Genomic DNA, 26,228 nt, shown 5'->3' on the forward strand with positions numbered 1-26,228 from the left:
ACTGTTCAAACGTCTTCAAAAACACACTTGTAGATTCAGAATACTGTATATCATTTTTCTTTACACTGTAGCACTGTGTAGGAAAAAAGGTGATTATTTTCTTGTCCTTAATGGATTCTGATATCTGTAAGAACCATTGTTATAGCCATTTGCATTGCTGTCCATTTGATACTTACAGGAATTTATTTCTGATTTAATTCCAGATAAGTTATATGATGTAACAGCAAAAAAACCCAACCCTAGCAAACACATTCTTTTTACTAGGTACCTCTACAGCTGTCCAGCTGTTTCCAAAGTCTTGAGAGTTTGTTAATTCAAAATTATCTGGAGTCCTCAATTCGTTTACTGTCTTCAAATCAAAATTTCCACATAATCCAGTCAATTCACCCTGGAAAAAAAAAGATATATATTTAAGAAAATATATTTCCACACAATATAAAACACTACCAGCCATGACCATTTTCAAAACTTGTTCCTGTCTTCAGTTGCTTAATTATAAATTTGTCAGTACTTGACCCTTTTCAGCTAAATTTCAGCCAAACCAGTTCATCTCTGTGATAAAAAAGCTATGGAAAAGGTTTTACTTTGACAACATTAATATTATTACCTTTCAACTAAGTGTCTCCAAGCCTTTGAGAAAGGAGCTGATCTTTTCTTCAGAGAAGTGACCTGTTTGCTAGCTATGTGCTCTTTTATGCTTCAGCAAAATAACACCTATTCCAGTAATATAAGGATGAGTACTGAAGGAGAATGTTGCCTCAAATATATTTATTTCTGTTGTTACAGAAGTTAGACAGTAAATAGTGACACAATAACAAAAACAAGTAAATGAAAATTAATATTTTAATTGACAAGGTAGTCGAATGCTTCTCTCCATGACTCTGCCACTGAGTTCCTACATGATTTCTGACACATTGTCTATTCTCTGAATAATGACAACATGTCTTACTTAATAAGTCTTATGTAAGTACCTAAAAAAATGGCAATAAGAGTGCTGACTTCCACTTACCTGCCACTGATGACCCATCTGTACATGAACTGTTGTTCTCTGATCCCAAAGAATGGTGATGTGCTCATCAGGAAAATGAACAACAGTGAAAAAACCAGCTTTCCATAACTGTATTTTTTGTAGTTCATCTATGTAACTAGATAAGCTCTGTTCAAAATAAGACAAGGCAACTTATAATGTAAATAACATCTTCACAGAATGTTCACTTGATAGGAAATGAAAGAAATAAAACAAACAAGACAGTTCTCAGAAGTCCAAAAACTGAAAGAAGGCCACACAGGGACAAGTGCTTAAACAAAAGTGGCCTGGATTTGGATTTTGAACTGTGTTGTATTTTTATGATTTTACTATTTTAAGAGTTGACTGTATATCAAACTCACAGGATGGGTAATGGCAACTGGAGTGAAGATTAAAATGTTAATGTTCATCTGGGAGGTAAAAAATTAGTCTTAAGTAACCTGGTTATGATTTTCTCTTAGTTATACATCATTGCATTCAGGAAGTCTTAGACACATGCTTTTTTTAATATAGATAGGTATAAAGATGCATGGAGCATCTTCTTGAAATACAGAATTGTCTAAATATGTCCAGAGATTGCCATCTTATTTACACAAAGCTTTCTTCTCTCCATCCAATAACAATCATATTCCAAATTATTTGTAGTATGGACTAAGATGTCTGGTTTAATTACATGATACCTCATACAGAGAGACACAACTTCCTTTGTATAGTCAGTGTATAAGCTGTAAAAAGTACTATTTATACTAAAATTACTAAATACACTAAATATTTACAGCAATAGAGTTTGCAGTTTGGCCAAAACAAAAATAAAATTAAGACTGTGGAGGATATACCAGGGACTGCAATTTAATTTTTGTTACAGTTGTACAGGAATATTCCAGACCAGACTAAACTCTTAGATCTAGTGGAATTAATAGCAAAACTCCCACTAACTTAAAAATATCTGGATTTTTCCTAAGACAGCAAACAGGAATTAAGTCTAAACAAAAGAATTACAATCATCTCATCTAACATTTTCTTGAAATATAGACAAAATTTTGTTTAAGGTTTCCATTAACCAATCCAGATGTGATCAGTGCTCATGGTAAAGATATTTACACCTCTGCTACTTAAGTGTCACAGTTTGGTTTTGGTAACGAAAGGAAAAAACACCCAGAGAAGTACATATGCTACCTTTTGATCAGTGTTAAAAGATTGAAACTTACTGGATTTCCAGTTTCATCATCAAATATTAAAAAAGATTTTCCAACATTAATGAAAATGTTTTTTCTGCAAACTATTCCAGTATTAAAGCAGTTAATATTCTCTATAGTAACAGAAAAACTGGTTGAAGAAGTACCCTGAAGAAAAAAAAAAGAAAAAAAAGAAATGGAGACTTTTAAATATACTAATATAAATATGTATATTGTTATATAGTTGAATTAGCAGAAACCTCAGTGTATAATAATGTTATGTATGCTTCGAAGTCTAAGCAACATCAATAAAACGTACAGATAGGAAATAAGTAAGACAGTTTTTAACAGGTAGTTTTTAAGTACAGTTTTACAAAGGTTTTACAAAAAAGTCTCACCTTAACAAGGTAAACCTTACAAGTTCCAACAAAGTCAAATGTTAGTCCATCAAACGTTCTGTAATGCCGATCCCCGTACGCAGTACACATTGATGGGCAAGGATGGAAGGTGCATTGAAATGATCCATGCTGGCAAATGCTGAAAAATGTATGACCAATAACGGTAATATCAATTCTAACCACACACAAATGATTACAGCTATTGCAGTGAGAAGCAAAAATAGAAAAGCCATGCAAGTATGAAGACTGTGGACATAAAACATTTTGAAATGTTAACTAGAAGCAACATATATAAATTGATTCTCAGGAAAAAAAAAAGTACGTACTGAACTCTTACAGTCTGTGTTTCTTCCTGTTAGAATTTACAGGTTCCAGAACACATAGGCACTGAAAAGGCCTTTCTTTTGTTGAAACAAGAAAACAAAAAATGCCACCCAAAGTAATATAATTTATTCTCTACTAACTGACATCAATAAGGTGCCACAGGTTAGAGCTTCTTTTTCAGCTTCTCACAGAACGTTTGTTTCTAGACGAGCTGAATCTGAGAACCAACAAGCAATGTGTCCTATTATGACAGTATTTATTCACTCTCTGCTTGAATGAGAATTTCACAGAAGTGCAAAGGAAAAATTTCGGTAGCACTATTTTAGTGCTTAGGTTCCTTAAAAGAACTGTATTTTCAGTTGTTAGGCTTTTTTTTTTTTCCCCCAGATGCTGAGGTATTATCATCCCCGAACCCTAGCCTAATACTTTAGGGGCTTCCAGAATAGTTCAAGTTCTGTCTATGGCCACCTTAAGCATCAAAATGCATTCATCACACATACACTTAAGTGACTGTTCAGACCTTCCTGAAATTACCTTTGCTTTATAACTGCCTAACAGCGAGGCTTTGCAGCACCAGATACTATGTCTCTTTCCGCATCACTCTCTTGCAATTTAAATAACATTTTCAGAAATTAAAGAAGATTCTAAATAATGGATATAATTTCATTTCCTGCATCCACAAGTCCTTTTAAAAAAGAAAAAAAGTTATTTTTTTAGGTTTCTAAATCACCTGGACACTTAAATCTTCCCTCAGGAAAGACAGTAGAGCTGGTGATCTGGTATAACTTTACTATGGGTGTATTTTATAAATATAGGTTAAACTAAATACAGCATGTGATATAATTTTGGCACATATCTATCTTTACTTTCAAAAATACTGAATTTTCAATTTCCTGATTAAATGAATACTTCACATTTTACAACTAAAGTACTAATCTGACTTATGGAAGAATTTGATAAATCACTAATGTTTGGCATCTCATATACTGAAGCACCAAGCAGTAGGAAGTTTTTGTCAGTATAACTTTTACTTTTCTGTTCATATTGCTATCACCTATGACAGGGTCAGAACACTACTGTTTTCTAAAGAGCAGCAATTATCTAGAAAATCTAGGCAGCTCCAATTACTAGCACATCATGTTTCCTTCTGTTGCCTTACCATGTAACTTGCATCAACCTAGAGTAATTTTCCAGATTTTCCAAGACTCCACTTATCCCATCATTGATTTGGCCCACACCTTGTGTTTTGTGTAACTACATATATAAATACACTAAGCACATGGCTAAAATTAGTTGAACATAGGACATGACAAACATGTTTGCTGTACCAAAGCACAAGCAGATGGCAGTAGGACTCACCTAGCTAACTCTAGTCACCTCAGAGTGGTACCTAAGGCAGGAACCTCATCAAGCCAATGGAGAGAAAGGCAAATAGAACAAATTATACTTGGACTGAAAGAATAAGTGCTGCTTCTCATGCTTTCTGTGAGACATTAGGTTTTACTTTTACTCTTGGCCTATTCGAATCCTCCTCCACGTGCTGATCTGTTAAGGGCTCATGCAGAAACATTTCTTAACATGTGAAGAGTAGGAAGACCCTTTGCATACCTTCTTTTTCAGAAGTCTTAACACATTTAGAGTCAGAAGGAAGGGCTTAAGAGGTACACAGTGTCTTCCAAGTCCTCTGCACCAGTCTTGTTTCATACTAAGTAAACTAACATTTAGTATCAGAATCTAGAGACTCGTAGCTGGAATAAGCTACTGGTGTCTCCCAAACTTTGACTAGCTTTTTAAAAAAAGCGTCTCCAAGAAGCATTTGTTTAAGAACACAGAAGGCCCAATTCAGCAACCCACAGAGACTAACAGCATTTTTGCTCAATGGTCTCAATGTATGACAGCAAACCAGCATAGCTAACTGCACCACCCATCTTACCTTGCACAGCATCAAAATGATGCTCTGATACCTTCAGTTAGTGTAATAAACCATTGTGTTTAATCTTGCCATGTAAACAATATCAAGCAGTTGCACTGAAAACCAAATTTGGGAAATCTAGAACTGCAGTTCAGCCAGACCCCTGAGCCTGGGTTGAAAGTTCCCGACACTACACTGGTAGTTTTGCCAATTTAAGAAATGATTTTATTTGTCATTTTATTGTTCAATAGACAAATCAAATTCATAGTTATGTTGCTAACACTACATCAGCAATTAAGAAGATGATACTTAGTATCAATGCACACTATTTCTGTGCACTAAGTAGCACTAAAGTCATCATAACTGCTATGAATGCCTAAGTGGGTTGGTTTGCACAGAATTATTCTCATGCTTTGCGTGAGCAAAAAATGCACATTTTCTTTGACATATCCCATACATCCTTGCATACACCTAAAGCAGTCTCAAAGACTTTTTACACTTCATATCAAGCAAAGCTTATTGCAGGCTTTCCATCTGTCAGTGGATAACTGATTGCCAAAAAGCCATTATCACTTAATCTGCCTGTGCTTCTGGACATAGAAGACTAGAAAAGCCATGACAACCTTAAGGATTTGTACGTGAATTTAATGGGCCTGGCCTCAGAAAAAAAAAGAGAGAAGGCTAAATATCCAGTGTGTTTCTGCCTGCACTGCTGCTGCCTTTGGTGAAGTCTCATAGAGATTAAGTGTTAGATAATAGTTCTTTCTGATGCAAGCAATGCCACACCAGGTCCAATTGGAGAGGCCTTTGGAAATAAGGGGGTGAATAACCCGGATCGCTTTACCTGCCTGCCCAGTGGAGATGGCCTGTAAGTCGCTTCACCAGTCGACCAAAGGGCTACAAATATCTTCTAGAGCAGATACTGAGGACCTGACGAGAGGCAGAGGTAGGCAGTCAGCACAAGGCTGGAGGGGGCAACGACATCCAGACAAGGCAGTGATTAGTGCTGACTGGACAAGCCTTCACCATACTAGGCTATACTGCGCTGTGCAGGCCAGGAGCAGTAGTTTACCAGGTGACACCAGTTAAATGTTCCTGGTAAGCTAAAAGAAGGGGACAAAACGAAGGAACTGCTCTGCTGAGAAGCTGGAGACTATACCACTACTATAGTATCTTGATGCTTGACAGTACAGCTGATTTTTCTGAGGCTCTGGTAAGACAAATAGTGCCGCTTACGGCTAGCTTGCACCATTCAACAGTGGTCAGAGAAGAAAGCAGGCAGGGACCATCAAGGTTTGTTTGTGGATCATGCAGATGTGGTATATTTTCACATCTTTGCTCTTGTGAAGCTTATTGAAATGGCAGTGTACCACGTTCTACTGAGAGTGCTCAAGGAAACTTTGCAAAGTGACGTAACTACAGGGTATGTGCTGCATTTGCAACGCTGGATAGTAAAAGGAATAGGCTTCTGCATGTAGTTGAGTGATCCTATCAATCCTTTGCTATTGGAACACTTCCTTTAAAAGCCGATTGATTAAGCTATCTTATCCACACACGCAAAACTTGCAAACAATTTATATGCTCCTATGCTCAGTACATGATGTGGCTCAGTAATCCCCTTAATTTTATCTTTGTAGCAGGCGTATTATTTATGGCCACAGGGTTATGTTTTGGGTCCTTAGACTGCTCAGATTCAATGCTAAATGTGAAAACGAGTACGTAAAAAGCTTTAACAAATGTCACTCAGGTATAATATTTAAAGGATTTCACCTTAATTTAGGAACACTGGCCAAGGGATATTAATTTAGATTACCTACATAATCAAAACAGTTATTTTTCTAAATCAAGCTTCTTTTTTTTTTAAATTCCCAAATAACTGTTATTTTGTTACATACAAGTTCCTTGAAACAACAAATCCTAAACACCACATAATTTTAATAGCTCTTTGAACAAATGTAAATACCAAATTAGGGTAGATGGTTTACCAGAATTTGGTGTGAAATTTGTGATTAAGAAACATGAAGGAATAATCAACCCATAAACAACTAAAATGAAATAGTCACCTAAATAGAACTCTGCTTACCATGTATGACAGGAAGAAATGACTTTGTCACCTGGAAAGTATTCCTTTCCTTTCCATGAACATGGACATTCATCTGCTTCCAAGCACACATCCCCATGTTTAACAAGACTGTCAAAAAAAGAACAAAAAATATACATTCAGCAGAAGTACACCTGGTATTTATATACAAAATATTTTCCTAAACTTTTAAATTATTAGCATTATTGTTATTGAAAAACAAATAATATTTAAAATCTTCTGAAATTGAAAAGGTACAGTTTTATTAGTAATTATGAGTAATTTGGTAATTTCCTTCCACAGGTACCTGATTATTGTAGCTCATGCTAGCACTTTGGGCACTAGCCCTTCAACCACTAACTCTGTGAAGACTCATTCATTAATGTACAATTTTTAAGGTCAGGGAACTAAGGTTTTCCAGACCTCCTCTAAATTTCACCAGATTTCTTGTAACTCAGCCCATTAACTTATATTTAACTAAAGCCAAGAGATCTTCCAAGAGATGTGAGAGCCATTATACCCCTTTGCTCTAGTGGTATGTGCTCTTACTACAAAAAAAATCAATAGCTTATTTATTCTAAAAATTTTTAAATGAGGATTTCTTCTTGTTCTCTTTTTTTTCTTCACCTGATTTAAAGAGCTTTCATTTGCTGCATTATTTTCCTATTGCTGTAGCTACACCTCTTGCTCTGTGAATAATTTAATCAATATCAAAACGGCTATCCTGTTTGCACAAAATTGAGTACATATTTCTGTACAACTGGCACCTTTATGCAATCAATCACAAATACACTTAACTTTATTAGCAGAAATATCCTCACAGCCTTCAAAGGAGATTTTCATGACAACACAGATAACCATATGCAGAGCTATTCACAGCTCAAGATTAATGCTATAAATTTGTGCTTATAATCACAACTCCTAGAATAACAGATAAAAATTGAAAATTAAAAAAAAATTCTGAAAAATATTCCATTAACAGAGAAATAATAGAGGAATTATTGCCTAGCAAAACAAAATAAAGCAACTAGTCTAAATTTTAAAGTAAAATACTTGCTGCTTCTTATAATATCAAAAAAATGAAATATGAGAGTTAGAGATCTCAAACAGACTCTACAAACAAATTTCAGGAAATATGCCAGAAATATTGTATTATTTTATTTAAAAAGCTATCTTTTCACTGAGCCCAAGAAAGTTATATTTCTTCCAAAAATTGATTAATTTTTTTAAAAAAATACTGTAATGCTACTGGATAGGCAAACAGATATCAGTATAGGACCTAAAGGTCCAATAACAGATAGAAGAACACCTTTAATAACAAATCAATCTGCCAGTCAAAAACTGTGAAACGTGAACTCTTGATAAGCTATAGCAGTGTCTTTAACTGGTGTAGCTCCAACTTGTTTTGGGTTCTGTATCTGTCCCTACACAGGATCCTGTTTGATACAACGTAAGAAGCTGGAACAACTAACATGCTAGTTAGGATTTCCTATAGGCACCATGCAATCTACCATTATCCTTGTTTCTGAATTCTAAGTTTTGAAATCCATTTGTATTGTGACATAAACAGTCTCTTAAAATGGTGCTGTTGGGCTGATAATCTTTTTTTCTTTTTCAAGGTAATTTTGTTTAGAATTCCAGTACCTCTCTGTAGTAACACAAATTTTATACAGGTTTTCCTGTGTTCCTAACAGTTTTGTGGAGAAAACAGATTTGGCATTTCTGATATTTAGCACTGTAATTTGGGCAAGACACTCCACCATGGACAAGAGACCGTAGGTGTGAGGCACAGCCATGACAAACAGGGTGATGACACTGTTTTGTTTCCCTGGTACCCAAAAGGAAAGATTTTATCATTGCATTTATCATGGAACATCTTATTTACTCATATTAATGAACTGGAAATATGTGTACTATGACTTAGACTCTTCTTCAGTGTGTTCTCAGATGGGAATTTGCAAGTCTGTAGCTCTTCTTAATGGGAATGTGCAGACATCATAGAACCCCCTCCCCCATTAAACTGAAAAACTGTAATTTTCCCCCAGGGTACATGAAGTGTTCTTTGTAATCCATACTTGTTCAAGTATTGTGTCACTTGAAGACAATTAACTATGAAACTGAAATTCCCACTGGTTTAAAGCTGCTCAGAACTGAACAGGGCACATTCAGACACAAAGAGCATCACACTGACAAGGTAACACTAAATGCATTTTTTTTCCTCATGTTATTACTCCGGCTAAAACAAGTGGTAACAGCTTTCTCTCTTGCAAAGCCAAGCAAATGGATAGATTTCAATGATCTAAGAATTCACCACAAATACCCGATAGAAAGGCCTTGCACAGCTCTCCTTTGAAGTATCAAACACTTTTCTTGACGCCTATACTTACTGTCTAAGCTACAATGAACTGCAAAGATACGATGATAGCTATCACTTCACCATGCTTAACATTCAGTTTCATTACAAGCTCATTATTGTGTATAGCTTTGTTCATTCACGTACACACAAATATGTAAATAGTCCTGGTAAAGGCATCATTAGAAGCAACATGTCTCCCGTGAGTCAACAAACCCTTCTTTGCTTCTGCAAAACCCACAAATCTGGACCAGAACACTAAAAAAATAACTCTCTCACAGCCTCACTGGAGCAGTTTTCAACAGGTTGTATACTGCATGGCTCTCTCCCCTCCCTTCTGCAACAGCCTACTGCCAACTGATTTATGCAGCCACAAACACTTTTGACCAAACAACAAATTTGCTCACTGAGGGTTTCACAAATCTTCCTACAAAGGTCTGTAATAGAGTTTAAGGGAGATAAAAGAATGAAATACGCAGCAGGTCACATTTCTAATACCAGAATTCCACCACCACCCATGGCTTCCGTAACCAGAAAATAGGATAAATCAATTTTTAAAATACAGCAGATGTTTGTAACATTACTGTAGCACCTGATGGCTTCATTGTTGTTCATTCACTGTCTAGACAGGGAGAGTTACTCTATTCCTAATGAGTGTTTTCTTACTTGTTCAGGGAGCTTTTTACAGCCTACCTCTTCTTCCCTCCACCCTCTCCAGTTTACTACAAAGAACTGTTAAGTAAATTTGCCAAGCACCACCCATTTTGCAGAAATTGAGTATTTTCCTGAGGAAACAGAGTGCATAGCCATGATGGTATGCCCATAAGGGGTAATCCTTATTTACCTGGAACACATTAAATCTTGCCAACAGACCTCTCCAAAACTCTGCCTAAACCAGAAAAAGGAAAAAATTAAAAATACTTAGCATGATAGCAGCAGCAGGGTCATCCATAAGAGAGGTTTGCACAGAACACTACTTTTATTTTCATACTAATAACAATAAATTCTAAGCTTTACTTAAACTGAGGAGCAGTACATCTTTTGAAAAAGGATACTAACCCATACCAAAAGGACAGGACTTTGAATTAATTTAAGGAGATGTATTTTAAGACATGACACAGTTCATGTAATTACTTCTAATAAAAGTTAGTTTTCTAAAAGGATTTGAAACTGAATTGCACTATTCCCCCATTAACAGGTTGGTTTGTCCACAGATTTATTTATAAGATGACAAAATTAATTGTTTTCTTTAGGCAAATTAGAAAGTGATGAGCTTTATTTTGTTTGTTTGTTGTTTGCTGAGGTTTTTTTTTTTCTTAAAGAAAACCCTTTCAAGAATCTGTTTAAGCTCCTTCCATATAATTTGATACAGTACACCACTTCAGAAATACAGTGATGATTTAGAAATTTTTGGAGGAAAAGCATGGCATGATATTGATTTCTTAATTACAAAGCTTCATTGCAATTACAGGATACTATAGCTTTCAGTTTACTATCTTTTCATAGCTCTATTTTATGAGAGCACTACATGATGAAAAAAAGAAACAGACCTAAATTCTTATTAGGGTAAACTGGCCCAAATTTAGTGAAGTCCAGGTTCAGCACAAAAGAGAGTATTCTCTATCATAGATTGTAACAGTTGTCTGCATAGGTGGAGTCTTGTCCTACCACACTAGAGAACATTGCATCCAGCCTTGAAAGGCCACGCAACTCCACACCACTCATTCAAGATAGAAACTGAGGTGTATATTGGAACACTAGCATCAAAACCTGGTCCCACAAATGTCCGTGATGTCTTAGTGACTATAACTCAGTGTGACAACATTGAAGTGTTTGGAATCTGGAAAAAATTTTGCATATACTTTGGTACCAAGAAAACTAAAATCCCAGTTAACCTTCTCCATTCTGTGTCAATCACAAGCCATGTCTACAGTAATTCATGGCTGATCCACTTCAGCTTTTTGCCGGCTTTTTGCCGGTTTTCTTTTTTTTTTGGGGGGGGGGGGGGGGGGAAGGAGGAAGAGGGAAGAGGGATGTGGTTTAATTAACATAGCTTGTAGAGGGGACAAAGCCATAAGAGGTCAAAAATGTGGAAGACCTAATAGGTAGGCAACACTATGAAGTAGTAACAGAAGTAGTAGAAATAATTACTATTTGCATTTGGGGCAATATGTATTGCAAACTATTGACATAACCCTCAATTTTTATTTATTATTCATATTTAGGAGGCTGGAAGGCCTCTTGGTCTTTACAGCAAGATAGAATTAACATAGAATATACACGGAAGTTATGAAATATTTCAGTTAATGGAAATATGAATGGATAATACGATCTAATACTAATGTATTAGTATTAGTATTAGTATTAAACAATTCAACCAAGTCAGTCCAAATAAAAGCATCTGCCTTCTAAAAGATGACAGTGCTTTTCTTGTGGTAGCATTTCTCAAATGAGGTGCTTGACAATGAATAGATAAAAAGAACATATAGCAGGTATACTCCTAATGTTCAGTTTTCTCTTCTAGTAAGGAGATTTTTTAAAAATTGCACTTAGTTTTATATATATATATATAAAAATACTTTTCAAAAGCTCACATACAAGGAAGAAAATTCCCTTTACAAAAAAAATCTGTTAATACTGTCCTGGTTTTGGCTGAGATAGAGTTGGTTTTTCTTCCTGATGGCTGGAATAGTGCTGTGTTTTTCATGTAGTATGAGAATAATGTTGATAAAACACTGATGTTTTTGGTTGTTGCTAAGTAGCTGTAGTGCTTATACTAAGTCAAGAACTTTTCAGCTTCCCATGCTCTGCCAGCAGGGAGGTGCACCAGAAGCTGGGAGGGGGCACAGCCAGGAGAGCTGACCCAGACTGGCCAAAACAATATTCCCTAACATATAACGTCATGCTCAGTATATAAACTGGAGCTGGCTGGGAATTGCTGCTCAGGGATGGGCTATCAATCACCAAGTGATGAGCAATGGTTGTACTGTGCATCACTTGGTTTTGTACATTCCATTACCAGTAATATTATTAATATTATTGTTATCATTGTTGTTTCCTCTTCCTTTGCTGTCCTATTGAACTGTTTTTATCCCAACCCACAAGGTGTTTTTTCTGATTCTCTCCCTCATCCCATCTGGGGGTGGGGAAGAGAACAAACTGCAGTGTGGTGCTCAGCTGCTGGCTGGGGCTAAACCATGACAAATACCTACTATTTTTTTTCTTTTTTAGTGATATATACTCAGTTTGACAAATTTTAATCCTTTTGTTGTTGGTTATTTCAGAGCATCAACTGAGATCAGGAAGCAAGGAGCAGAAGCTACCTACACAACTTCAGTCTTCACCTTATAACCATAAAGATACATTTGCCCTTTCTTTAAGCCCCAAAGTGCTATTAGAACCAGCTATACTTAAAATAAATCCATCAGAAAAAAAAAAAAATTATAAAAATAGGATTAGCACAGGTATCAGACATCACTGGTTGAATTCGGGGCGTGTAGCTTAGCTGGACTGAACTAATGTTGTTTAGTTCATGCACCTTGACAACTCCACTGTTCCATGATGAGGCAGGGCCATTCACATTACTCAGTGTTATAGGTTCTGTAATTTCTATTATTTTTATATATATAAGAACCTGACCTCCTTTGTTATTCCGAGGGGCTCTCTAAGAGAGGGGGGAAAATGGCTTTTTAAAACGCATGGGATACATCATATCCAGTAAAGCCTGCATGTTCTACATCATGATCCACGACAGATAAACATGTGATCGACACATTCTCTCTCTCAGATCAATTAATCAGTATTTCAAAAGCATTTTGAGGTAATCCTTTAACAACGAATCCTGTGTTAAATTTTCAGGCCTTTTTAATTTCTGTGCTCCTCCTAGAACACAGGGAACATCTGCAGATCCCTCCAGGGATCCTTGGCATTGCGGTATGGAGTTTGGTCTGTTCCTGCAGCCCCAAGGACTACACAAATCCTTCACCACTACTACTGGATCACACAAGAGTAGCAGGAAAGCTGCTCTAAAAAGTTGCTGAACTAGGCAAAATAATTACATATGCAACATGATTGTGGCCCCTCTGCTGCAGTGACATGGTTAATAAGCAAAGATATACACCCACACAACACAGTACCAAGTAGCCACTAAAAGTCCCGCTAACCCTCAACTGTCAGTTTGAAAAGCCTACATACATTGTATATACAGTACAGTATAAGACAAGCACAAACCAGCTATGTCCATTTGTGGTAAACATGTCATACAGTACGCAGAAATGTAGGAAGACACTACTGTTTCTCTCTTTTTCTTTCTTTGTCTTTTCTCTTTATTCTTTTGCAGTCTGACTAAAAACTCTTAGTGTCAAAACATGAATGTTTGGTATAGTTAAAGAGGGAAAAATCATATGAATCAACCCAGAAGCAGAAAACTTAATTCAAAGACTGAACTTGAAAAATTACCAACTGTGTTGTAAACAGAACATCATTTTTCTGGAATGCAGCATGGAAATACAGGAAATTGCCATTTAAACAATGACAGATGAAAAATAGTATGAAAAAAACACAAATGAAAGCCTAAAAATCAGTTAATATTTGAGCAAAGCAGGGTGAAACAACATCAGAGTGTATGTTCCAGGAGAATTATTGTTAGACCTCAATCACTTCTAAAACAGAGGGAAAGTATATGATCATAGTTTTTACAGCATAGTTACTTGCATCTGATTTATTCACTGTAGACTAAAAAGGAGGTCAAATGAATCACTCAGACTACCACTGCTTTTCACTATTATTTACTTATTTTGTATTTAATTTCCGTTCCATGCAAGTTCCCCTAGAATGTACTCTAAGTGCAACATAGATAGAATGTTAGAAATAGTGAGGTATCTGAAAGAATATTTCAGACTCCCCAGATACTATAAAAATAGACTGCAAAATAAAAATATTGCCCTCTTGAAGTCTTAACATCACCTTTTGCAAAAACAGGTTCTTCCCCTCTCTGTGTTAAGTATCTTTCATGGTATCATTGAAGAATAATCATCCCACTAAACAGACTGGAAAGATCCTTCCTCCTGAAAAAAATGTAGCTTCCTACACAGGTTTCTTAACTGTGACATATTCATTTTTCTACACCAAGGTTGGGTTTTTTGTCACTAGTTTACCTAAAATCAACCAAAAACAATCAGACATGTTAAAATGGTTTCATTACTGCTTAGATCAGTTTAGCTTACAGATAATGAATCAAGCTAAACTGATGCAAGACCTCAAACAGGAACAAAAGTATGAATAAAGGAATGAAACTAATTATTTCAAGTAAAGAACTAATGTTAAGATTGAAGTAATTCCATGGCTCTTTAACCCGTGTAAAGTGGACATTGTCATCTCGGTTTTATATTTCACCAGTAAGAACTGATTGCCTAGAATTGCCTTTGAAGTTGCAGAAATTTGTGTCAGTGTCCCTACAGGCAGTGTAGAGCCATAGGAAAACAGAAGTTTGCCAAAGTTGCTGTAAATATGGACCTTCTTAATTTTGTATATTTGTCTCTAGGAAATGAAAATTACAAAATTCTGCCTCTTAACTATACCAATACTTGACACCGAGCCTTCCAATGCTAAAAAACATTTACATTGCTTAAATTCTAGAACTAATTTACACCAGGAAGCACTAAACTTCAGAGAGGTCATGCAAAACAACACAGATCACAAACTTTTTATTCTTCGCTGAATTGCCTGCCCTACAGTGCTGCTGAAGGTATTGGCTTTGAAGGGTATCAGACAGGTCCCACAGGATGAGATTTTGCAATTCTGAAAATAATAGAATCATATAATCTTTGGGTTGGAAGGGACCTTTTAAAGGTCATCTAGTCCAACCCCCCTGCAATGAGCAGGGACATCTTCAACTAGAGCAAGTTGCTCAGAGCTCCGTCTAATCTGACCTTGAATGTTTCCAGGGATGGGGCATCTACCACGTCTCTGGGCAACTTGCGCTAATGTTTCACCACTCTCATTGTGAAAAATTTCTTCCTTCTATCTAGTTGAAATCTGCCCTCTTAGTTTAAAACCGTTACCCCTTGTCCTATCGCTACAGGCCCTGCTAAAAAGTCTGTCCCCATCTTTCTTTTAAGGCCCTTTAAGTACTAGAAGGCTGCGATAGGGTCTCCCCAGACCTTTCTCTTCTCCAGGATGAACAACCGCAACTCTTTCATCCTGTCCTCACAGGAGAGGCGTTCCATCCCCCTGATGGTTTTTTGGAGACCTCCTCTGGACCCTCTCCTACAGGTCCATGTCTTTCCTGTGCTGAGGGCTCAGGAAAATGTCTTCCTCCAGTTAATTTCAAAATCTATCTTAACACTGCACTTTTTCACCAGGGTACCATATTGTGAGTTGGACTAATTACAGGTTCCATTTCATGTGAGCAGTTTGACATTTCATGCTTCTGAATGTTAGGGTAAAAAGCAGAAGTCTGAGTAGCAATATCTTACCATGACACAGAAAAATCTACACATAATGAGTCCACAGACTTCAAATGACATTTCAACACAGTTCAGTTGCGGATCTGGCTTTTACTCTTCATTTTTGAGGAGGCTCTCAAGGCATAAACAGTAATTTTAGAGTGACAATACTTAAAAACTTCAAGCGATCTGCTTAAAAGACTAAATCCCATCAAAACCAACATAACCTAAACACATAATTGCTATTTTTATATTAAAAAATCTCTCAGCAATATAGTGCTTGATTCCAAAATACGACACCAGCTCATCTACACATTTTCAGCATAAACCCCTGAGACTTAAAATATCCTTCCTTTCTGAGGGACAAAATACTGAAAATAAAGCCTAGGAATGAAGAAATAGGACTCTTTCAGTCAAATGTTCAAATAAGAGGTTATATATCTGAAAAAATATCTAGGTAAACGCAGTTCTGCTGTAGTACAGGGATTGGATCAAAATATTTCAATGCCCTTTCTATATTCCTGTTATGTTGTTTTTAATATTGTGAGGTGTTCAACCTTTAGCTCCAGCTGCCTCCTTCAACCTAAACCTCCAGTTTACTACACATTATGCATTCAATGGCCCATATCATTTTGTGGTTAAACCTTCACAGGTCGCATGGTCACCCCTTGACATGTCAAATTCTCCAAGTAGAAGTGTGGTATGTCCTTAGCAGAATTAATTACTCAATCCTACTGAAGGTAGTCATCTACATTTGTGCACCAAAAGATGCAAATCTGTCTGTACTCACCCCGGTGGGCAGACACAACCTGAAACACAAGGAAGGTGTGCTGAGAAAGTAAGGTTTAGCAGCTGATTCTCGCAAGTTCTCTCTCTGCTGAGTTCAGGATCAACTTGTGGATTACTGCAGTTAATATAGATCTGTCCAACTGGGCAGCTGTGTGCTGGGGGGGGCAGAACCAAACAAAACACATTAGTCTTCACACCTGACATTTTGTATTCCATAAAGGTGTGCAATAGATTTAGATTGAGAATATGTAATACAAAAGTGTAACATTCATTAACACCAGTAACATCCAATGGCTTGTCTCTCCTGAGCGTAGTTAACTTCATGGAATCCCTCTACATCTCATACGAAATACTGAAAGGAATATATTCATTTAGTGAGAGACATGTCTAAACAGTTAGTCAGGAATCAGTCCTCCAAAACAGAAATGCCAAGTACTATCAGAGAAACAGAAAGCAACAGAAAGCAAAAAATATCAAGAAAAGGTGCGCGAGCTAGATGTGACTTTCCATGCTGGAGCCACTAACTACAAACAAAACAACTCTCTTGCACAATTGCTTTTGGGTTGTGCTGAACATACTGTCTATATGTAACAGAAATACCTGAAGTGGCAGTGTTTTAAAGTGTTTTTGGTTGGTTGCTGTGATTTGTTTATTTATTTGTGAGAGAGGGTCTGGATGATTGTCAAGCCAGTACAATCACCACCTTCAAGTGTATCGGGAACAGATTTCCACTAAAGGCCAAAGAGTTGGCAATTCTAGAACTGAAACCTCAAATAATAGTCTCTCTCTCTGCAGTACAAGGAACATCATATCAAGAGTATGGACCATAATACTTAGTGATATATAAAATATACTGTAATAGAAAAAGCACCTGTTACATTCTTTTGCTTAAGTATGACAAAAGAAATATAATTTTTTCATATTTCAGTTACTCAGGTGCAGGGAAAGAAAAAATATCTGCGAAAAATTACTGCCAGTGTTCAGTTCCTACAACCGTGTTTTATGGGGTAAAGTCAACCTCTGTTTGTCCTACTGAAGTTCTACTGTTTGTCATGCAGCTAAGCTTATTTACATTAGCAATCTAAAAATAAAATTAGTATTTTAAAGCACTGGGAAAAAGGTTGCTCAGATTTTACAGTATTTTGGATAGTTCTGCTCCTTTGCACCAGTCTGTCTTTCAGTCACACAAATATTGTAATTCCTAAACTACAGATTCCCTCCTGCAAGTTATTTTGTACTTATTGCACAACCTTATACTACAGATAGAGGTTCCACAAAGATTGGAGGATACATATTCTTTGTACTTGAAAGATCTTTTCCCTCTCTCTCTTCACTCACCTATTATGTTGTTATCACAATTCATTACTCCATCCCTGCAATGGCTGCAATAAAAATACATGAAGATGTAATGAGAGCCAGGAAGATATAAAATATTAATGTTTTCTGTTTAATAATGAAGCATGCAGTATGAATCAATACAAAATAACTGTATAAACATTTGCATTGAACATTAGAACTACGGATAAAGTGTGCATTACCTTACACAAAGAATATTAATTATATTTCAAACTTTTACTTTCTGCATAATATTAGTATGAGTTAAAATGACTGGGCTGACATAAAAATACATACAGGAATACGCCACTACACTGATCCCAAAGATATCGGTGCAGTAATAATAAACTATGCCCTGTACATAACAGAACCATCATCTAAAACAAAAATGCAACAAGCAATAGCAGCAAAACAAAGCTCCAAAGACACATACCTATATGTTACAGCAAACTCTCAGTATGTACTGTTGTATGAACATTCTTAACACTATTATAAATGCTCCATTTCCTCACTACCAGCTTTGAACTCTGCTGAAAAGCAAGCTATTAGTTTATGTGAAAATCTTGACAACACCAATAGTTAAGTTATCCCACAGTTGAAGGCAAAACCCCAATGTTGAATATAATACAATCACAAGCTATTGCAATGGCCACAATTTTTTTGTACTGGACTGAAGTGACTTTTCCCCAAGCAAAACATAGTAACAGTAGACTGATAATTTTGTCTTTTCTCAACCACTCTTAATATGGACCATGAACAAAAACTCTCCATCTGAAAAGATCTCAATATCATGAATTTTCATCTCATTTATAACAAAATGAATGTTTAAATTCTTTTAGTGTTCTTGGCCCACAAAAGGTAACAGTGATGCAGATGCTAATTTTTATCTTCATGCTGTCTCAAACTAATTTTGCTTCAGCAATATGATAGGATTACTGGAATAGCAACCTACTGTGACTATTATCAGAACCAACTGGAACTACAGTTCATAATCAGAACCTAAAAACATTCAAACAATTCTATGCTAATCAAGATTCAAAATAAATGTTTTAGATAGTGTATCAGAAATTTTGCAGTATGTATACCCATTCACATATACAAAATATTACACAGACAGGAACAGACACAACATGTTTCCCCTACATGACAGTTCAGCAAAGAAACAAGCAAACTGCATAAAACTCAACCCTAAAAAGGTACTGTATGCAGGGAAGCACTGAGCAACATAATACTGTCTGCTCCTGCCTAATTCTAGCCAAAATAGCAAAGTACTTTTATAAAGTGGTAGTAGATCTGATAGCAACTCATTGTCAGGGAAAAAGTGGCTTCATTTCAGGTCCTGTGCTTCACTAGAGAACCTGAGCCCATGAACTCCAGCACTGTTCTCCCATTCTTTTGCAATGGCTAAGACATCCCCAGTAATAAAATTCCAATTTTATCCCCAGAATAAAATTCTGAACATGCTATAACCACTCTACTGTCATGTTTGGAGTTGTGTATGTACCCCAAAGCACTGTAGGAAAAGCGTCCTTGCTCAAGGACTTCACAGTATAACTCAGACAACAGGCAAAACAGTACCAAAAGAGAACTGATAGGGAAGCAACTCAAATACTGACATAACATCAGTATCAAAATGAAAATATTTTAAAGAACTGATTGAAAACAACAGAGCAGAAAGGCTACTTCATAGACAAACATGAGAAGAAATTCCAGTTTGAAAGTGGAAATTCCAAAGAGGAAGAAGCACTTGAGAAAGACAGAGAGCATAAGACCATAACTGTTTCTAATAAAAACAGTGACAGATTAAAAAACACCAGTACATTGTGTGTATTTTTTCCAGTTCATCCATACATAAAAGCCCTACATGACTCCTAATGCATTACTTAGCACAAGGTAATTCAGAGGACCTGAGAGTCTGTACCTCCATGTTTGAAAGCCTTTCCTCAACAGATGTGTATACAACCTTGCTAAAACGCAGAAAGCAAATGTCACAACTAAATAGGAGATACAGACCTCGTATTTTATCTCAAAAACTAGTAGTTGTAAACCAGTAGATATATTTTAATTAACGTTCACATGAAACATAAGCTGCCAGATCCTAAATAACTCCACTGAAATCAATAGAAAGATGTTTTTCACCTGTCGTAATTTCTAAAAAAATGCCTTTGCAGATGATCACATAATCAGTGTGCATCCAGCCAAATATTCACTATAGTGCTTAGCATAATTAGCTAAACTAGACCCTTGAGGAGGAGGATGAAAGGAAACAAATCAAAGAATCTACCAAGAGAAGATCTACCTTCTCATGACTGCCAGGGCTGTCTGTGAACAAAAGTATCCAGGAAAGCAGGTAACAGTGCACTCAGACTTTGCACAGCCCCATATGCAGAATGGGTTGCCTGGTACTCTCCAGGGAACCTGCCCTTAAGGTACAGATGAGCTAGCTTCACTATTAAGATATAGATTTATAATGATCAGTATTCATGGACACTAGGCTGCTGACAAGAGTGAGAGTAAGAATGAGCGTGGGTGTTTACTAAGTCTCCCTATTGCAATCAGTGTCTGACAGTATTAATCTCTCATATCTGACTATTAATCTCTTACATGGCCTTCACAACAAACTGAAGTATTACACTCATCTATCATAGACATGATTTGGTCTGCTCTGCTTTTACTTTCATGCTCTATCAACTGACACAGGCAGTGAGAACTCAAACATTACTTCAAGAAAAAGAATTCCGAAAGCTTGTTTTTTTGTTACAGAACTTGTTGTCCACATTATTTAACCTTCTCCAGACAGAACTAATTGTTGAAAAGAATGCATTTGGCAGCACCCAAAATAGTTAAACAAGTTTTCTTCTTTAATGTCATGACTATAATGATGCAAATGGAAGAGCAAGAGGACAAGAACAAATGTCAAATGTAAGCAATAATGATGTTTATTTACCTTTGTCTGCAGCTGACAGCTATTTGTGTTGTTTTACTTGATAAAGCCACATTGCTCTTTTTTACACTGATTCTATACTAGTGGAAGACAAATTCTTAATTATTCTTCATTAATGGATTTAGAATCTGGTATAGGGAACGAGAATAGCAATGAAGGTCTAGCTGAACAGGCTTGAATGGACAATCAGGAAATGCCGAGGGTTTTCTGGAGCTCTCCACATCAGTATGGATCTGCAAAATTATAGTGGCTTTTCTCTCTAATTTGCACTTCAGTATATTGGATTATTAGGCACAGCAGCCTGAAAACCTAAGTTCTAAAGAAGCTCTGCCCAAACATGCATAGAAAACTGATGTAGGTTTATTCTATATGCTTCATTAAAAAAACCCAAAACCGACAAAAAAAACCAACAACAAAAAACCCAACAGGCTATCCAGAATGATTTGACATAACTCTTAAAAAAGAGACACCATTTAGTCAGATGAAAAACCAGGTTTTGTATCTTACCATTTGCCCAAAGATGTCATAACATTTTCTCCAGGGGGATAGTCAATTCCTTGAAAATAACATGGGCATTCATTTCTGGAAAAAACATGTAACTTATTAACTAATAGAAGAAAAAAAAATTCCCATTGACATAATTGCTGTTCAAAGTTCAGTAGGTTGCTTTGTTGGTTTTGGTGAGGTTTTTTGATTGGCTGGATGGGGGGGTTTGTGTGTCTTTTTTTTTAAAACACAAGAAATTGATCTCGATACTGCCATTAACTCGAGTGCATTCCAAACCAAATCAGAACCTCTATACAACAGTGGACACCCTCTGTATCTCTTCTACGCCAAAAACCAGACAGTATGTAACAAACTAGCTTTGGTAATGTTGGATGAGTGTCAGTACTATAGAAGAGCTACTTTTTGATCGTCACACAGGTTCTGTATAATTCTAAGATCCCCACTAAATTTACAGATGCATAAGATCTACAACGTTACACATTTATTAGCTTTTCACTCTGACTTGCAAATGGAATGGTCCAAAATAGCGAGCATGACTATCAGAATTGCAACTTTACATACCTCTGTACGCATCGTTCAGTCTTGGAATTCAAATACATTCCAGAAGGACAAGCACAGCCTTCAACACAATCACTGCTGCATGTCTCTGGCACCGACAGTGCTTGGCAGGTTCTGCCACAGGTAGATACACAAGTACTGTACTCCTTTGTATCTTCACATGAAAGAGCTGTCCAAATGAAACAAATCTCTCAAGTTAACAGTGCAAGAGACTCAACTATCTCCCAACAGTTTTCTGATAAACAACTTTATGCTTTCATTCTCAATCACATTAAATTCCACTAAAATTGGTATCTTGGCACTATGCTGTGTAAACTACACAGATGTAAATCCGCAGTAATAATGAGTACAATGAAGTCTGTGCAGTTAATCCAGGTTTACATTGGGGAAACCAAACATTTGAAACTTTTTTTCCCCTCTAACTCTGAAATTGCTTGGCTCCTGTGCATGGGCTTTGGGAAATGCACAGCGTCTTAAAGAAAACATTAAAAGCAGTAAGTAAAATGTGTGTAGATTGCAGATGTTGCACAATACCACCCTCAGTTTTCTTTTTATATATATATCTCCTATAAAGCTCTCCTTAAAAAAAAAAAAGGATCTGAATTTCTTGAAGTAGTACGAAGATTCACATATTTAAGTCCTACAAGCATGACTTTTTAAATATATTCCAATAAAACTATACTTGCTTCTAAAAAAAGTAAAATAAAATTAAATGGTTTGAATGATTCATTTGTAGTGGACACAGCCATTCATGCAATAATGATTGCAAGCAAGCCAGTCTTCAGATATACATACAGATACTCCAGCTTGGCCAACTTTCCAAAATCCTTTTTCTCATGCATTACAACATGGATAAGTACATGATGTGATGAAAACTACCAGATGTTAAATTCTTGAATGTTCCTTAAAAAAGATTTTCAGCTTTGTTTATGGAGCCAAACCTTCTGAAACATCAGAGGTGTCAGTTTAGGATTGTTTTATAGGGTTACCAATTCTGTAATTTTGAAAAATGTAGATAAGGGCACTACATGTTCTATCAGCATCTTTTGCATCGCTGGAAGTTCATATAAACTCAAGAATTTTATCATATTATCCCACTCCTCTACTTGTGAGGCTTTATATAGCAGATAGTGTAGAAGTAACAGATGTCACCTTTAGCTATCTATATTCTTCCATTCATTTTAAATTAAATATCAATAATACCAATTCACTACACTTATTTCAGCACTCTGTGTACTTCAGTGTCACTGACAGTAAGAAAGTAAGATAACAGAGAGATTGTCGGAGCGCTGATGTTGACAATAATCCAGTGAAAACTGCTAAATACATCACCATAATTTTTTATCTCATTCATTTAAAGAATTAGATAAACCTAGCATATATGAGGAAAAGAACAAATCTATTTAGGCAGCTCATAAGTAATATCAACATGGATATGAAATATTCAAAGTCATGAAAGAGATATAGACATATTTCTAATTCTGTATACATCTGAAGCCCTCCAACCACTTCAAAGAGATCTTTGCGTTGTTTAAGTCAAAAGAACTAAAGAAAGCCAACTATAAAGGAACAATCCTCTAATAACACTGGTACTAATTCCGTCTTGGCAAAAAAAGAACCTTGTCCTGTACACAAGAGATCATGCTAGAATTAATCCTTCTCATTTAAAAAAAAACTATATTTTTAATTTTATTTTCTGATTGTCATTCTAAAGTCCTCAAACAGTGATTATTTAATACTAGAAGCTGTGAAAGGCAACTCACCACAGTCTGGGACACCTCCTCTGAAATCTATTACAACTCCAAATCTTCGGCAATGATGAGCATAATGGGCCAGAGCAGAGCAAAAACAAATCTGTCCACATTTGCAAGTGTCTCTTCTGCACTGCTCAAAATAGGGAACAGGACTCAAATAGGGGTAGCATGGAGCAAAAAGTTCTTTCGTAAGGATGCTACAAGCTTCCGCTGCATAAGAGGCTATACAAACAACAGATTAAACACTGTTTCAGTGAGGGAGTTTAAAGAGACTTGGAATAAAAAGTGTCTTCTATACAATGCAACTGATCATGGTTCTATACCATTGCCATATATATCTTTCTATCTTTGATATCTATACAACTGTATTGAAGGACAGAAAAGAAGTTAACTGCTCATAGTTTTGAGCTTGTTCTGGGACTGATTGAGGTATCAGGAAAGCTTTACAATACACAGACAGAGCCTACATACAGTCTTCTATCTTTAAACTGATTCATGGATGTGGGTTAGGCAACAGATGTTACACACTACCCAGTGCCTTTCATAAACACCCACGATTACATATCTCTTCAGTTTAAGTCATTCCCAATAACTACTTCAATAGGTCAGTATTTTAAAGAGTACTCTGTTACCCATTGTTTCAGCTGCGTAAGGCTGCACATACACATGGAGCTGCTAGCTTGGGGTACCACTATTGCACAGGAGAAGCAGCGCAGTATCAAATAGTTACATAAGAAACTTTGAAGACTGCACTCATCTGAATATCTTAATTCTGACTAATTAAAGAATTGTGCAATGGTGATCCAAAGAAAGAACATGGTATATTAGCATAGCCAGAAAGAGATACATTTGCATTTCGCACAAAATGAGATGCATAAACTAGGACTTTAAAATTCCCTTTCCAGAATTTCTGACTTCCTGTACAGGCCGCTTTTTTCTCCATTCATGCCTAAACCCATTAGCAAGAATGCAGCTTCTTAGTGCTGCATGTTGTATAAACATTCAAAAGACAGGATAATGTTGTAGGAGGAGACGTGATGATTTCCTAGCACTGCTGAAGTTACAACCAAAACCTTAATCAATATGTGTCTTGCCTAGAAGTGCATAGGAGTCCAAGATAAAAAGTGGTAGGAACTGTAAAATGGATATACCTGCCAATCTACAAAGTTCATCATTATTAAAGGATGTCTTAGTTACCATCTGCGGACCTCATGGCATCAGCTACTAGCATCTTTCCCCAGCTGGACCCTTTCAGCTGAATCTAAAGGCTGGCAGTGCATAAGTATCTTTCTCCTACCTACCTATTTTCTTCTATAGCTGACAATTAAATCAAATGTTTAATTTTTTCAGTATTTTCAAAAAAGAATACTGCAATACTTTTGAGCCTCCATCTTAACTAGCAGCATCACCAATTCTAGACATACTGCCAACCTTTAATCCATGTCTAATTTAACACATTGTAACTGCAAACCAGAAATAAAAAGCAGTATTTCAAGGGCTTCTGCAAGTATCACAAAATACTGAAGCAATACACTACATGATTTGTTAGGGGATTGTACTCAACAAATGCTACCTGTAACTATTAATTTTTTCAGTGGGTAAGACAGAATCACAGAATCATTAAGGTTGTAAAGGACCTTCAAGATCATCAAGTCCAACCGTTAACCCAACACCACCATGCCCACTAAACCATGTCCTGAAGCACCACGTCCACACGTTTTTTGAACGCTTCCAGAAATGGTGACTCCACCACCTCCCTGGGCAGCCTGTTCCAATGCCTGACCACACCCTCAGTGAAGAAATTTCTCCTAATATCCAATCTAAACCTCCCCTGGTGCAGCTTGAGGCCATTTCCTCTTGTCCGATCGCTAGTTACTTGGGAGAAGAGACCAACACCCACCTCACCACAACCCCCTTTCAGGTAGTTGTAGAGAGCGATAAGGTCTCCCCTCAGCCTCCTCTTCTCAGACTGAACAACCCCAGTTCCCTCAGACGCTCCTCATAAGACTTGTGCTCCAGACCCCTCACCAGCTTCGTTGCCCTTCTCTGGACACGCTCCAGCACCTCAACATCCTTCTTGTAGGAAGGGGCCCAAAACTGAACACAGTATTCAAGGTGGGGCCTCACCAGTGCCGAGTACAGGGGCACGACCACTGGTTATTACTTTACTTGATCCAACTAGGAAAAAAATCAGCACAGATGTAGTAAGTAGAAATGCATTTGTCAGTAACAATTGACCTTCACTGCCCACCTGCCTGCAGATGAATATCACATGGATCCATTTGCGAACTATCATGCACAAGAATGCACGCCGATGAAGTTTTCCATGTGTTTCCAAACAGTTCTGGAGTGCTTTCAGTTACTCCAGCTGGAGATCTTTTACAAAAGAGAAGTCAGTCACAAAAGATACAGTGAATTTACAGAATGGTCTCAGTTCTACCACCCCCTTCAAGTAGAGTTGATTCAAGCTCCCCTTCCACTGTTCCATATTCTCAGGTACTCTCCTGTAAAGCACTGTCAGCTTAAGTTTCAGGACTCTTTCTTTCCAGGCAAAGGCCCAGAAATGAAAGACAAGATCTGCTGTAGAGCCATTAGGTACTTTGTAAGGGACAGATCAAAAACAGAC

The 26,228-nt window shown here is 36.7% G+C and overlaps 1 protein-coding gene across 1 annotated transcript in view; it reads right to left on the reverse strand.

Annotated features, from left to right (window-relative positions):
* OTOG (otogelin) overlaps window positions 1-26,228 on the reverse strand; it is a gene marked incomplete at both ends in the record, with an annotated part of 108,286 nt that overhangs the window by 51,219 nt on the left and 30,839 nt on the right. The window contains 11 exons of the mRNA XM_082000185.1: window positions 269-388; window positions 1,010-1,156; window positions 2,236-2,370; window positions 2,601-2,739; window positions 6,920-7,027; window positions 16,506-16,659; window positions 17,843-17,886; window positions 21,291-21,365; window positions 21,852-22,017; window positions 23,612-23,824; window positions 25,854-25,978. Coding sequence (XP_081856311.1) covers window positions 269-388; window positions 1,010-1,156; window positions 2,236-2,370; window positions 2,601-2,739; window positions 6,920-7,027; window positions 16,506-16,659; window positions 17,843-17,886; window positions 21,291-21,365; window positions 21,852-22,017; window positions 23,612-23,824; window positions 25,854-25,978 — 1,426 coding nt within the window. The remainder of the gene's footprint in view (window positions 1-268; window positions 389-1,009; window positions 1,157-2,235; window positions 2,371-2,600; window positions 2,740-6,919; window positions 7,028-16,505; window positions 16,660-17,842; window positions 17,887-21,290; window positions 21,366-21,851; window positions 22,018-23,611; window positions 23,825-25,853; window positions 25,979-26,228) is intronic.

This window comes from Phaethon aethereus (assembly GCF_964289735.1).
Source record: "Phaethon aethereus genome assembly, chromosome: 5".
Classification (NCBI taxonomy): domain Eukaryota; kingdom Metazoa; phylum Chordata; class Aves; order Phaethontiformes; family Phaethontidae; genus Phaethon; species Phaethon aethereus.